The sequence below is a fragment of the Toxoplasma gondii genome, chromosome II (genome assembly GCF_000006565.2).
Source record: "Toxoplasma gondii ME49 chromosome II, whole genome shotgun sequence".
Taxonomy (NCBI): Eukaryota; Apicomplexa; class Conoidasida; order Eucoccidiorida; family Sarcocystidae; genus Toxoplasma; species Toxoplasma gondii.
The window spans coordinates 333,873-347,167 of record NC_031469.1 but is presented as its reverse complement, the minus strand read 5'-3'; the positions used below and the strand labels follow the sequence as shown (position 1 = coordinate 347,167).

General features: G+C 49.9%; 2 protein-coding genes across 2 annotated transcripts; both read right to left on the bottom strand.

Annotated features, from left to right (window-relative positions):
• Nucleotides 1-99: 99 nt before the first annotated feature.
• On the bottom strand, nucleotides 100-3,608 carry TGME49_221430 (hypothetical protein). Its single transcript, XM_002369931.2, has one exon. It carries the CDS (start codon nucleotides 3,163-3,165, stop codon nucleotides 658-660), a length of 2,508 nt encoding a protein of 835 aa, XP_002369972.2. The 5' UTR covers nucleotides 3,166-3,608; the 3' UTR covers nucleotides 100-657.
• An 844-nt stretch (nucleotides 3,609-4,452) lies between these two features.
• TGME49_221420 (Chromosome-associated kinesin KLP1, putative) lies at nucleotides 4,453-13,250 on the bottom strand (the record flags this gene model as incomplete). The annotated part of the gene is made up of 9 exons (XM_018779917.1): nucleotides 4,453-4,703; nucleotides 5,514-5,610; nucleotides 6,552-6,703; nucleotides 7,344-8,303; nucleotides 9,276-9,443; nucleotides 10,078-10,558; nucleotides 11,296-11,330; nucleotides 11,913-12,019; nucleotides 12,715-13,250. The coding sequence occupies 9 exons, from the start codon at nucleotides 13,248-13,250 to the stop codon at nucleotides 4,453-4,455; spliced, it is 2,787 nt and encodes a 928-aa protein (XP_018638265.1).
• Between the last annotated feature and the right edge of the window lie 45 nt (nucleotides 13,251-13,295).

Sequence of the window (13,295 nt, the reverse complement as noted above, 5' to 3'; positions counted from 1 at the left end):
TATATATATAGATAGATATATAGATATATATAGATAGATATATAGATATATACATAAAAATATGTCTGTAAGCTCATAGAAAATGGTCTTACAAACAGATGCACATGAACATGTATATGTGTGTCCTAACGAATTGCCGTACAGCGGAAGATGGATATGTAGACCTGCGTGGATCTGCGGATCTGTCCTTCCGTCCTCGGAAAGCCACTGAAATGGGCATGCTCCGGGTAGGAGGCATCCGAAAAAGATTTTTTACAAAGTACCTCACTCGACATACCCGAGCTGGAGGCAAAAGTTCAACGCTGCACGGCAGACATTCTTTTCTTCAGTGACATCACCTTTCTTCTTCATGCACCAAAGCAGCTGTCAAATATCACTTAAGCACACAAAGGAATAGAAACATACATATATATATATATATACATATATATATTTATATGCATGCATATATACATATATGTATATATATATATATATATATATATATATATGCGTGTATCTACGTATACATATATATAAATATTTATTGATGTATTTGTTTATACACGCCTGTGTAGATGCATGTGTGTATATGTATTTTTATGAGTGGATACACCTCCATGGAAAGCAGCATCTAGACGCACAAAAAAAGTAGAGACTAATATTTGTACACGACTATCACCATAGGTGACTCCGAGTTGATATCTTTTCAGAGATATTTGAGGCTTGAGAGAGAGAACATTTTCCTTCCGCTCGACGAAGCAACGTCATTTGAGGAAGGAGAGGATGCTCGGTGTGGAGGTAGTGGAGCAGGAGCGCGAGGACCTGGTTCTCTCGAAGAGACTGCGGAACCTCCTTAGCCGTTCCATTGAGGAGAGAAAGGAGAAACGCGTTTCTTCCTTGTTTCGACGCTGCCTTCCTTTCTGGTTTCGTCTTGTCCGTTCCATTCCTCTCTTCCACTTCCGAGTCTGGGGGGTCTCTGGGTCCTTCTCCCAGGCAGACTGTCTCTTTCGGAGCTGCGAGCGACTCTGCCGACTCTGAGGCCTCCGCGAACTCCCTCGGAGCTCTTCCCTTTTTCTCTCCTCGCTCTGTCGGGTCCTCAAAAAACAACAGAAAGTGCAGCTCGTGGAGTTGCTTGGCGGAGAAGGACTCGAGGTTCTTCCGACAAAAAAGAGAAAACAGCGTCTCCAACTCGAGGTGATGCAACGTGCAGATCACATACCGCAGGTAGCTGCGAAGCTCCTCTGTACGGACACTTGACTCGCAGCTCGCCGACAACTCATCGGCATCTAGCCTGTCCCGGTCCTCGACAGACTCTGCTGTTTCAAATCGAATCTCCTCACCTCTTCTCCCTTCGTCCTCACGCACTGAAATCCTTTCAATGGTCTTTGCCGTTCCCTCTTCTCTCCTGTTCTCTTTCACACTCTCCGTCTCCGTCTCGTCCTCTCTCTTCTCCTCCTCCCTGTACTCGCTCTTAGACTCCCTCGCCTCAGTTGTTCGCTCGGCCCAGATCCTCTCTCGCAGCAGTCTCGTCAGCGTCTCTTGACCTTTCCGCCGCAGTTTCTTTTCTGCGCATTCCAGGCGAACAAGCGTGAGATTTCCAGGTGACGGCGCTAAGAGTCCCTGGACGGCGCTGTGCGTCTCTGAGTCTGCTCTGAGTTCTTCTCTCGCCGACAGGCTCGTGGTTGGGTATCTGCGCATGTTCTTGGCATGCAGCGGCAGAGGCGGCAGGGCGCGTCTCCGCACAGAGGACGCGAGGTCTGGGGTGCCGTCAAAGGCGATACCTCTATTTCCACGAGAAGAAAAAAGATCTTCCCCCTCTCGCTCCACGAAGTCCTGAATCCGCAGCGCGGAATGGACGCTCTTCCACGCTGTCAAAAGAGCACCGCCCCTGTGTTTTCTAAGCGAGAAACGCCGCATCTTCTGGCGGTCCGCCTCGGGTCGCTCAGGTGTGCATACACCTGGAGGCTCCTCGTCGCTTCGGAGCGAGAGGTTTCCTTTCGGCCTCGAAAGCTGGCGGCAGGTCAGTCGCTTCGACGAATTGAAGGCTTCATTGCTCTCACATCGTTTGGAAGCATCTTCTCTCTCTTGTTCGTCGATGTATTCGAATTCACACAGGTTCTCTCCCTGAGCTATACGCACACCCGCAGGCGCAGCGCTTGCAGCCTCTTCTAAACATGCGGAGCTTTCCAGCTCTCTCCCTCCGAGACTTCCTTGAGACGAGGAAGAGAACGAACGGAGAGGAGGGCAAGCCGTGAGCGACGACACCGGAAAACCTCCAGAGAGTGCACCAACGGAGAAGGCATGTTTTGTATTCTCGGGACTCAAGGGAGCTCTAGTGCTCAGAGTCATTCTAGACTCGACTCGCACAGCATGAAGAGATTCGCGAGGTGTCAACGACTTGTCCTGGAAAGGACATTTTTCAGGTGTACGTACACCCGGGCTCGACCCGACAGCCTCGTCTACGCACAACGCTAGCTTCAGCTCGAGAGAAGGAAACGCGTTTGCAGTTTTCTCATGCAGAACTCTGAAATGTTTAAAGGAGAGTCCGACGCAGGCGTCAGAACACAGAGAGAGAGTAAACATACCCGGCCTCTTCAACTCACGCTGTCCCCCGTCGGCCTTTCTGCTTCCCAGGAGACAGGAAGGAGTCACTGAAAACGAGGAGAGAGGAGTCACTGAAAACGAGGAGAAAGGAGACACTGAGAAAGCCGAGGAAGGAGACGAAGACGGTGGAGACAGCGACGGTGGAGCCCACTCGCACAAGGAAGAAATACACGAGTCAGGAGATTGAGAGCAGGTACGAAAGGAAGAGGAAGGGGAGAGTGGAAGGTAGTAGGCAGAGGTAGAGGAAGAACGGGAGGCGGGTGTGACAAGGGAAAATGTAGGCCGAGCCAGGAAAGTCCCCGGCCGACTGCAGAGAGAACATCGGAGCAGAAGATGAGGGATCTTTCGAAAACGAGTCACAGAAACATCCCTGGAAGGCAAAGGAGACGAGGGCAGCGAAACCAGCACAGACACACGAGAAGGAGACGAAGAAGAAGACAGATCAGAGAGAGGTTCGGAGCGTAGACATGAGGAACCGCGTAAAGGCTTCCTGGAAGATGGCCATCGGAGAGGAAAGCGAGGCGAGGAAGCTGTCAGAGGCGAGAACGACGGAGAGGGAGAGAGGAGAGACCCTCTCATCTTAGAGACTGTGCCAAGGAAAATATTTCCGAGAGCCTTTTAATGCTTCCAGAGCAAAAGCAGGAAGCCGAATGAAACTTTTATCGAGAAGAAAAAGATTCCCTTACTGAAAAAATAACGGTCAGGCAAGAGACTCGCCTTGACTCGAAGGACCACGAGCGGCTGCTGGAGCCCAGCAGAGGCTGGAACTTTGGTTTTTCTTCTTTGAAAAAAGGCCGAGCTTTGGGAAGCGACGAAGAAACGCAAACAGCCAGCGGGGAAAAAAGCTGTCAAGGATGAGGGGGTGCTGATTTTTCTTTTAAAAAGAGTCCGGAACGGCGGACAGGTGACCTGCGAGTTTCGCGTACATCCGCATGCAGTTCGAGAAAGCCGCGTTTCACAGGCAGCAGAACATCCATCGATTGCGAAGCACATCCCCCGCATGTCTGGACACATTCATGAGCACAACATTGGAAATTGGATTTTTTCGCACTTGGAACTGATCCTCGTTTCAGGAGTCCAGCGAGAAATTAGCGTCTTTTGCCCGAGGTCGCCAGCGTGCATGCAGCCGAGGCATGTATACGAACTGAACGGTCTAGGAGAGATGATATTTTAAAGGAACACAGGGCTCCAGGAAAGCCTCCGAGTTTTGCCAAAAGTCTAGGTTTTTATTTATTCCAGCTAAGATCGCTGTCGTACAGCCAGGTCTTCGCTGTGCAACGGTTCTCATCTACTGCATAGGGACTGCGGTGATAGCCATCGGATTAAGGGTGGAAAGCAGCGACTCCCACGGAAGGAAGAAGCACACCACCGTGGTGTCGGTAAAACTCTGGACAGGATTGTTTATCAGTGTGATTTCGCGAGAGACAAACGTGTGTTTGAGGTGGAAGAGGACTCTCTGAAGACAGCCAGGAGAAGTCGGAAATCGAAGGCTCTTCAGCGCCACAAGAACTTTCTGGCAATCGTCTCCAGTCCTTAGGTGAAAGGGATGAATTTCTTCCAAAATTCCGGGTTTTCACTACTTCGCTCTGAGTGGTGAGAGTGCTGAGGCAGACTGAGCGACATGGCGCGTTTCGGCGACGCGGAAACCTCTCACAACAGAACCAAGAGACAGAGCTGGGAGGTGACTATTAACGGGAAAAGGGATGAAAACTGTAGAAAGAGGAAGAATCAAACGTGCAGGTGACTGTCAGGCAAAGAAGAGAAATAACAACTGTAGAGAAAGGAAGGCGCCCCATCCTGGAAAGGTTTTTCTCGATCGCCACTGAAACAGCACACGAGACGGGTGCTTCTTCTTCGTTCTTGTTTCTACTTTGTAGCTCGGAGATCCTCTCCGTAGACCTCAAAGATCAAAACCTCGTTTTCGAGGTAGTCCGTGAACGCCGGTGTGACGGATTCTTCGAAAATTTTTCTGAAGTTGAAGACAGGGTTGGCGGTAGAACCTCTGACTCGCGGGGTCTCGGTGTAGCTCGAACAGCGAAAGAACTTAAATTTGACGAAGGTGTTGTTGGAGAGCTCTTTGGGAAGTCCCGAGGCACTGAGAATCCTCACCTCGTAGTCTGAGAGAAGCGCGAAAAGCGAGGACGCGACAAAGGAAAACAGAGGATTCTCAGCGCACGGTGTTGCGACGCAGTGCACTCCTGAGTGTATCGCTTCTTCGCATTCGACGACAGGGGCGCGTTTTTGAGAGACTAAAACTGAGAGCGAAACTCCCAACACCCGTAGGTCCTGTCACCCGAGAAGAAAAGGAACTCTTTGCCGCTGTCGAGGAAGAAAAACTCCCGGACCCGGAATATCCACATACACCATAGCTCTCGGAAAGGCGATTCCAGGTGGAAACATTCGTGTCCAGAGCACAGTCACGGAGTCGACATTCTCCAAAGAAACAGCATGATTCGTGTTTACATACATTCGCGGCCTCTCCCGTTTGAAGACCGCGCTGTCTCCAGCTCTTTTTCAAAAGCGAAAAAGGAAAATGTCTTCTCCAGAGAGAGTGCACCGCACGACGAGAGGAGATGCTCCACTGTGAATATGGGGACTCCTTGTCCCGAGGGAATGAATTTTTCCAAAAAAACGAATGGACCTAAAACGTCAGCGGCTGTCCTCCAGAAATGCATCTGGAGACGAAGCGAGGTAGAAGTTCAGTCGTCTCTCTCCTCTCAGCTTGCCTGTCGGGAAGCCGGATTCTGGGATCCGATCGATCACTTGCCTCAGTGTCAGGTTCCACCTTGCAAATTCCACGTCCTTTCCGGTTTCCTCCGCTTGGATTTGCGGAGAGAACGCCAACACCTGAAGCGAGTCGAAGAAAGTATCTGCACTTGGTTTTCTCTCAAGCAGCACTGTAGAGCGAACGTCTCGCAGTAACTTACATGCGGAAGTGCCAAGCAGCTCTTCAGGACTCTCCTTGATGTCATCATCCTCCAACTCCTTCCCGTCCTTCGTTACCGGAAACACAGCCACGTTCAGCTGCATAAAAGCACAGAAGCGAACGTGTTTCCTTCGGACTTTCCACTGAACTCCCTGGTCCGCAAAAAGACACAAGGTTAGACACTTGTCAAGTCTACAAAGGGAGAACAATCGACAGCAGGTCGAGAGCCGGAAGGACCATATTCGCATGCAGAGAGAGCTTTGAGGACACACAAGCATCTGTACGAGCAGTCGAAATCCTTTCCATATAAATACGTATATATATATATATATATATATATGTATGGATTTATGTATGTCCATGTATCTGTATAGGTCTGTTTCATGAAGACAGTGTCACTTGTCAATTTCGAGCTCAGGTATAGCCGAAGAATTGAGAAACTCTTTTCATTTCGCGTTTCCTTGAAGAGCAGAACGACACAAGCGAGGTTCCTCAACACCTGTACAAATGTTGTTTCTTCGCACTTTCGGGCCTTGCGTGTAGCTTGACTTATGAGCAAATGGAACGACAACGGCCCTGCGGGCGTTTGCCAAGTGTTTCTTTGAATTCTTCGAGTTTCCCTCGCGTTTCGGAAAAACGAGTCTGCAAGGGGAACGGTACGAGGATGACTTGTGTCCATCTGGAATTTACGTTACATTGCTATCTTACAAATGTCAGACACGAACTTCCCCGCTTAACCTCCCTGTCGCCTGAAACATGCTTCCCTTCTCGCCGTCAGTGTGATCTCAAAGTACCAGCAGCCATGCAATTTACATGCTAGTGTGAAACTCAGTCTCCCGAGCATGCGATAGAAAAATAAAGCTTTCGTGTCTCTAGTTCAGCGGCTATACACAGATATATATACTTATGCATATATATATGTATATAGATAGAGAGAGAGAGAGAAGCATGTGTATGCGTATGTTCGTACTACGTATTCGCATGTATTTGCATATTGCCTTGTGAGCGATAGAGAGTGTAGCGAGTGTAGGCGTCGAACCTGTCCTACTTCCACGCCTTCCTTGTTGAAGATGTGAGCATTTGACTCTGACTCCAACTGTGCGGTCAGCGACTGCAGAAACAGGACCGCTTTGCCGATGCATTTCTCCTTCTCGATTGGATCCCAGAAAGGATCCTCCTCTTTCCTAAGACCTGAAGGTCTCACACAAAGACCATCTTGTCCACTTACGTGATGTAGGCCCGCGTACATGAATATGTGTATACATATGTATGTATATATATATATATATATGTATATATACGTTGATACGTTTATGACCACTCGTGAGGTAGATGCATCCGCGCCAGGGAGCATAAGCATATCCGTGTATGTATATATATATATATAGAGAGAGAGAGAGAGAGAGAGATTGATAGATAGATAGATAGATAGATATAATTTTCACATGGAAAAGGTTCGTGATTTATGGTGTATGGAGGCTTGCGATCCTGTGGAGATCTGTCTTCCCATGAAAGAGCTTTGTCAAGCAATTGAATATTCAGCTGGTTGGAAGGCGGCCAAACGAGTGACTCCTGGGTGGAAAAGAATCACCTGCACGGGGAAAAGTGCTCGGTAGGAGTTATTTAGAGTGCATACAGATGGAGAGAGGAAACGTTGTGGTGTGTACACTTCGCCCATTCATTGGGACGCTGGTTCAAACGGTCGCGTTTCGGTTTTTAGAAACGCCCGTGAACGCCAGACCACGAACTTCGTTTTGTGTTGGTTGAAAGTGTTGTCTGGCGAGCTCCGAGTTCCTCGCGGATGTTTCGCGCTTTTCATGTTCCAGCCTACGCCTTAGAAATCCGTCCTTGTCTGTTTCCTCATAGTATTTCTCGAGGAGGTCGCGCATGAGGAAGAGGCGGTTGTCGAGGACTGCGGGGGTCCACTCATAGACGAGTTTTCCGCAGTATTTCACCGAGACGAGGACTTTAGACTTCCGCTCGCCTGTCGAGGTGAAACACATGTCGAACGAAGGGATCAGCTTGTACGGTTTGTTGAGTTCGGCCGCAATCAGGTTTGCTTCCTTGACGCGGGGCAGAATTTCCACGAGCGTAGCCTCCACCTCTTTCCGGTCTGTCTCGGCTGCTAGACGGCGCATTTCCTTTCGCTGCAGTTCCTTTTTCTCTCGGTCGAGCGCCTCGTGTTTTTTCCGGAACTCTTCCTCGAGTCTCTGTCGCTCCTCCGCGCTGGCCTTCAGCGCCGCTTGCCGCATTTTCTCCTCGAACTCTGATTGCGCACGCTGCATGGCCTCTACCTGTTTTCGATACGCTTCGGTCTTGGCTTTCTCTTCCTGCAGCTCCGCCTCGCTAGGTTTCGCGCGTTTGACTTCGCCCTGTGCGACACACACTTCCTGGAGCGCATTGTCGTACGTGTATTCCTCGAGGAGCCTTGGATTTTTCTCTGCAGGAAAAACGACCAGAAACGCGTACGCCTGCCCCAGCACCAGGCGGTCTCCGGATTTGAGCGCCACGAGCTTCTTGTTGCCGATTTTCTCGCCGTTCACGAAAGTGTAATTCACCCCCTCCTCGACCGTCAGATACACCACTCGTTTTCCTGCGTCGAACGCACAGCTGCAGTGCCGTGGAAAAATGCCAAGCCCCGAAAGAGACACGTCCGGAGTCCAGTCGCCTTTCTTCTTGCCGATCCAGAGCTGCCCAGGCGCGTGAGGAAACGCGAACTTCACCTGCCCACTCAGCAAAACGTCCTCGTTCAAAACGGTCAAGTGCGGAACAGTTGCCGAGTCGATGGCGCCTGCGGGATGGACCACCACAAAAACCGCAGGGGAAAAGTAGACGGGAAAGGCGGCGGTACTCGTACGGCGAAATGCCGAGGGGGGAAACGCGTTTTAGAGGGGAGGAGAGATACACGGGTCGGAGACAACCTGAATCAACTTCATGGATACAGGCTCTTCACCCTATTAAATTGGGGGTTTCTGCTGTCCTTGACTAGGACGGTGATCTTCTCATTTGTGCATGTACTCGGATCTAACGCTATGCCACGAATGATCCTAAACCAGTTGGCCCAGAATAGCAAACGGTAACAGAGCTACAGACAAACCGCCGGCATTGGATAGAATGACTTTCAACCCCGCATCAGCCTTGTTTAGCACAAGAGAGTTGTTCAGTCTACGGGTGAAATGTGTAAATAACATTGTGTTGTGGGTCTGTCTACGACAAATCTTTGAAAGTAGAAGTTAGGTGGCCGGCGTACTACAGTAGAAAGAAGTTAGGGAATGCCTGGAGTCCGGCTAGGCTGGACAAGCAGGTAGTGGCAAGGGGCAATTGGGGAAGAACCGTGGAAAACGAGGGGAGAAATCCCATCTTGAATCAAGCGTCACAATGTGGAGACACACACAGTGATACGCCAATGGGTGAATCGAGAAAAAGTTGGTAGAAGGATACCTGAAAACCTGGATCTGTTGGTTTGTGGCGGAGCAGCAAGCAAAGTGAGCCTCGATCAGTGCGGTAAGAATGGTAAAAGTGTTGGTCTTGAATGTCCTCAGATGGTAAGGTTAGCTCGAAAAGCTGGTCGACACCGCCGCGGAAATTCAGATGGTGCCCCAGGAGATAGTGTGCATCTAAAGTTCAACAGTGAGGCACCTGGGCGTTTTGTGTTGCTTTCCTTTCTGCTGTTTCGTGTGCCAGCGCGTCACATGCGATTCCCTCAGTGCGAACGCCAAAGGCCCGGTGTGAGAAACGAGTGCTTTTGTGACTCGTAACGGACCTTGCGCGGTCTGGGCTGCAGCCTGTTTTTGCGACTCCTCCAGTTTTTGCTGAAACGATTTCTCCATGTCGTGGAGTGCATTTTCCATCGCCCGGATTTCCTTCTGGTGTTCCTCCTCCAGCACCTTTCTCTCGGCTTCAGACAAACCGCGGCTCGCACCATTGTTGCCTGTTGTGCGAGCACACAACAAAGCAAAGCGCAGAATCCCGCGTCTTTCTTTTCACAGAACCAATACGGCGAACAGATCAGTGGGAATTGTTTCTTCCTCGACGGAAAGGCGCCTCCCAAAAACATCCCGACTTATCCCTTATTCTAATCATGGGTGATAACCAGATCTTACCCTTCTGCAGGTCACTCACATAAAGCTATGCCGCATGCATGCTCCTCGCGTAGTGAAAGCGGTTTACACGCTCGAATCTGTATTTGTGTAAGTGCGTATGTGTTTGAGCGTGTGTATTCGATTGCCTGTTTGCATGTACGCACGTAGCGACATTGACATAATGTGCATTGACACCTAGGGAAATATGCGCAACGAGCTAACGCGTCCGTGTAGATCAGGTGCACGCCTTCGCGAGTAAAAATATAAATGAATAAAAGACGTATAGCCATCTTTGCAGTAGACTCATGCTTTCCGTCCGCATCCACGTTCGGCAGACGTAACCAGGTTTCGGTTCACTGGGAAAAGCACGTTTACTCAGAGCTTTTTCCTGCTGTCTTCGTCTCAGTCTCATCCAGTTCTTCCCTCAGTCGTCCTGTGTGCCTGGCACCTCTGTTTGTGCTGCAGCAAACGAGGTCTGCTTACCCTCCAGGAGAGCCCTGAGTTCCTCGTTTTCTTCCCGGAGTTCGCGGATGAGCCGGAGCGTCGGGTCTTCGTTCACTACGGCAAAATTTTTGACTTGCTTCGCTCGGTCGGCGTATCTCAGCGTACTGAGAGTTTCGTCGTAGTTGCTGGAAGCTGGGGAAAGAGCACAGAGCATGATTGTCTTGCAGGAGCCGCCTAGCGCGTTCTGCAGAAGTCGCGTGAGCTTGGAATCACGGTACGGAACCACTCGGCCTTTGTCTTTTCCGGCAGCTTTGTCGGCCAGGGCCGAAATAACGTTCCCAAGCGCCGACAGAGATTTGTTGATTGCACATCCCTCTTTGAGACGGTCCCCAATCGCCTGTGTCTGGTCGTTCTTTTCCGAGCCTGCGAGGTCGACGAGGTGAATGACAGAAAGTCTGCGGCCTTGCTTCCCGTTCATCGTTGTGACTTGATGCAACTCAATTGACACGACAGTGTGCGCCTAAGAGAGGCAAACGGCATAAGGGGAAAAGGAGGGCAAAAACGCACCGGTGAAAAACGGCTGCGTTCTTTGTGTCAATTTGTGGTGACCGACAGAATCTTCTCTTCAGGAGAAAACCTAATTAACAGTTCCTTTCCTTTGTGTTTCACTAACAGTGTCCATCACTCTTCCCCTCCGGTGGTTTTCACCCTCTCGAGAGGCTTCACCCTGGAGAGGCAGGAACACTGTTGTTCCTACTCTCGTCATTGCTGTACAGAGTGAGACAGCGGAAACAGAGTGACACGGCTGGCGTACGGTTTCGGCTCTGAATTCTAGAACGCGGTTCCGTAAGAAACGTAGCAGATCAGTTTTCAATGTCAAGGTGCTTTTTCCGGTTTTACCCCTCTCGGCATTTCCGTAAGTGCGGCCCGTCAGAGATTGTGTAAGAGACCTAAATGGGTGTCCGCCTGCGCTGGGTAGTACGCTTTGAAATGCAATTTCGAATTGGTCTCTGCAAGATTGTTTCGCCGCGCATTTCGTCAGTGTTCGCTTCCTTTTCTGCCGTTTCCCCGTCGATAGAGAACAGACGCGCAGACGAGGCAACGCTGCCTACAGAAAACCTGTCGGTCTGGTGTCTTTCGTGTTTTGCTTATCAGTCAAGGGGAAACCACGAGATGCTGCTCTCCCATTTATCCGTTCTCTCACGGATTGTTCGCATCTTTGCTCTTGTGACACATTTGACGAACATAAGCACTCACCCGACTGCTCGTCGCGTTCATCAGAGTTGCTCCAACTGCAAATGATACAAGGCAGTCCACATAAAATATAGATTTTCGGCTTCCGCAGATCTACTTCAGGCAAATATATATATATATATATGTTTAATTGAAGACAATAATTAACTGCTGCATTTCACTCTAGCTGTACACATTGTTGGCGCTTGCTGCACCAGGTTTTCCACGGCTCACGTCAAAACCCTGCAGTGTTGGTGTGGTAGAATTTGAAGAAGGCCTGTGACTTGCGAAAAAAGATTCGACGAGTTCCATCTGCTTCCTTACACTATCAGAAAAATCGTGTCTCTCCTCGGTGGTGGAAGTGAACCTACAAATTAGCGTCCACTTGCCATCTCCTCCCCAGTCTGCGACCATTTAGGGTTCGTTTTGATTGCTTGACCAGGAATTCATGTCTTCTCTACATTCCAGGTGAGAACAGGAAAGACTGACAAAGATGTTTGACGAATCGCCCCCAGCACGTTCCGGTGAACCATCCTTTCGTTACTGCACGACTGTTCATCTAGATGTTGGTGGGAAAACAACTTCATCGTTGGACTTATTGTTCGTCGAGAATTCTCTAACGATGATGCTGAGGGACCTACTGGATCGATTGGAAGTTCCCTCGTCGACGATTTTCTGGATGCCCGCGTAGGAATTCACAGCTCGTTTTGAAAGGCCTTCCACAAAAATTCCCAGGACCTTGGATTCTCTGGAGCCAAGTAGAACCATGTAGAAAAGCACAGAGATGTACACACCCCAAGATCACGAACTGTGCCTACCTCTGTAGCACTCTGCCTGAGGCGCCCGAGTCGGGCTCTCGACTGCCAACAACAGTGCGCAGGACAACTCTGAACACGTGGTGGATATCCTTCGTTTGCTTGTTGTTTGTGTTCGTTTCTCTGTGTTTGTCAGACGAGAAACGGAATCCCCGTATTCCGACATCTTGCCCCCCCCCCTCCACATGTTTGTGACAGTTTTCCGTTTGGTGTAAATTACCTCAACGCCCACGAACGCTCCAAAAGGGAGAATGCCCTGGTGAATTCCATATAAGTGTAGCTTGGTCAAGCTGCTTCCCGTGCACCTCCCAAGACAGAGAACCAACATATATAAAAACATGGGAGCCTTCTGCTTCCCAAGGTAACACAGCTGACCAGCCGCGTAACTACGCCGTTGCGTCTGTCTGTGGGTGTGGTTTGGTTGCGTGTTTCGTGCTCTTTTCTGGGCAACGTAGGCCGACGCCATGTCTCTCCTTCTAGAGCTTGAGCGTGCGATCTCTTTGTTTGAAGAGCAAGCCTGGCTTGATTATGGAGGTGGAAGTCTACGGCCTGCCGCGGGATAAAAAAAGCATTGTTGTGATAAGACCCAATACTGGAGATTCTGTTGCCCGTGGTGGGCGGAGAATACCTTATTTCTAGTCCTCCTGGTGGTCGAGTTGACGGTTTGATGAGAAGATCGTGAACGTGTTCATTGTAGACCTCAAGCATACTACAGGAGACCTCGAAGGACTTGGCAGGGTCTTTGTTTTGAGCGATGCGTCTGAAAATCTCTTCGCAAGCAATGGGAATAATCCCCTTGTTCTCTCCGTAGCCAACCATCGAATAGCTTTTTCCACTCCCCGTTTGGCCATAGGCGAACAAACACGCGTGGTAGCCTTCCCAGGCACTGTCTAAGACCCCCTGTCCAACATCGGAAAAAACCTGTTTCTGATCTGCATAGTGGCTACCAGGTGCTGGAGAAAAGTAGCCAGACGGCTCTTCGTGGTACCCGTCGTGTGACCAGTAGGAATAGTCGAACGTGAACTTTTTCTCGTCATTCTTCTTTGACAAATCAGTAATCACTGTCTGCCGTCCATTCATACTGATGCAGCAAAACGCATTCAAGTTCCGTTCTCGGGAGTTGAACGGGCGAACCCGTACAGCGACCTGCACGCTGCAACTCATTTTGACTTGGTAACAAACCCTGTCTCAACGATCAACGCAGATTTC

Excerpts from the sequence above, each read along its gene's own strand:
- TGME49_221430 (XM_002369931.2), bottom strand. The coding sequence starts at position 3,165 with ATGAGAGGGTCTCTCCTCTCTCCCTCTCCGTCGTTCTCGCCTCTGACA.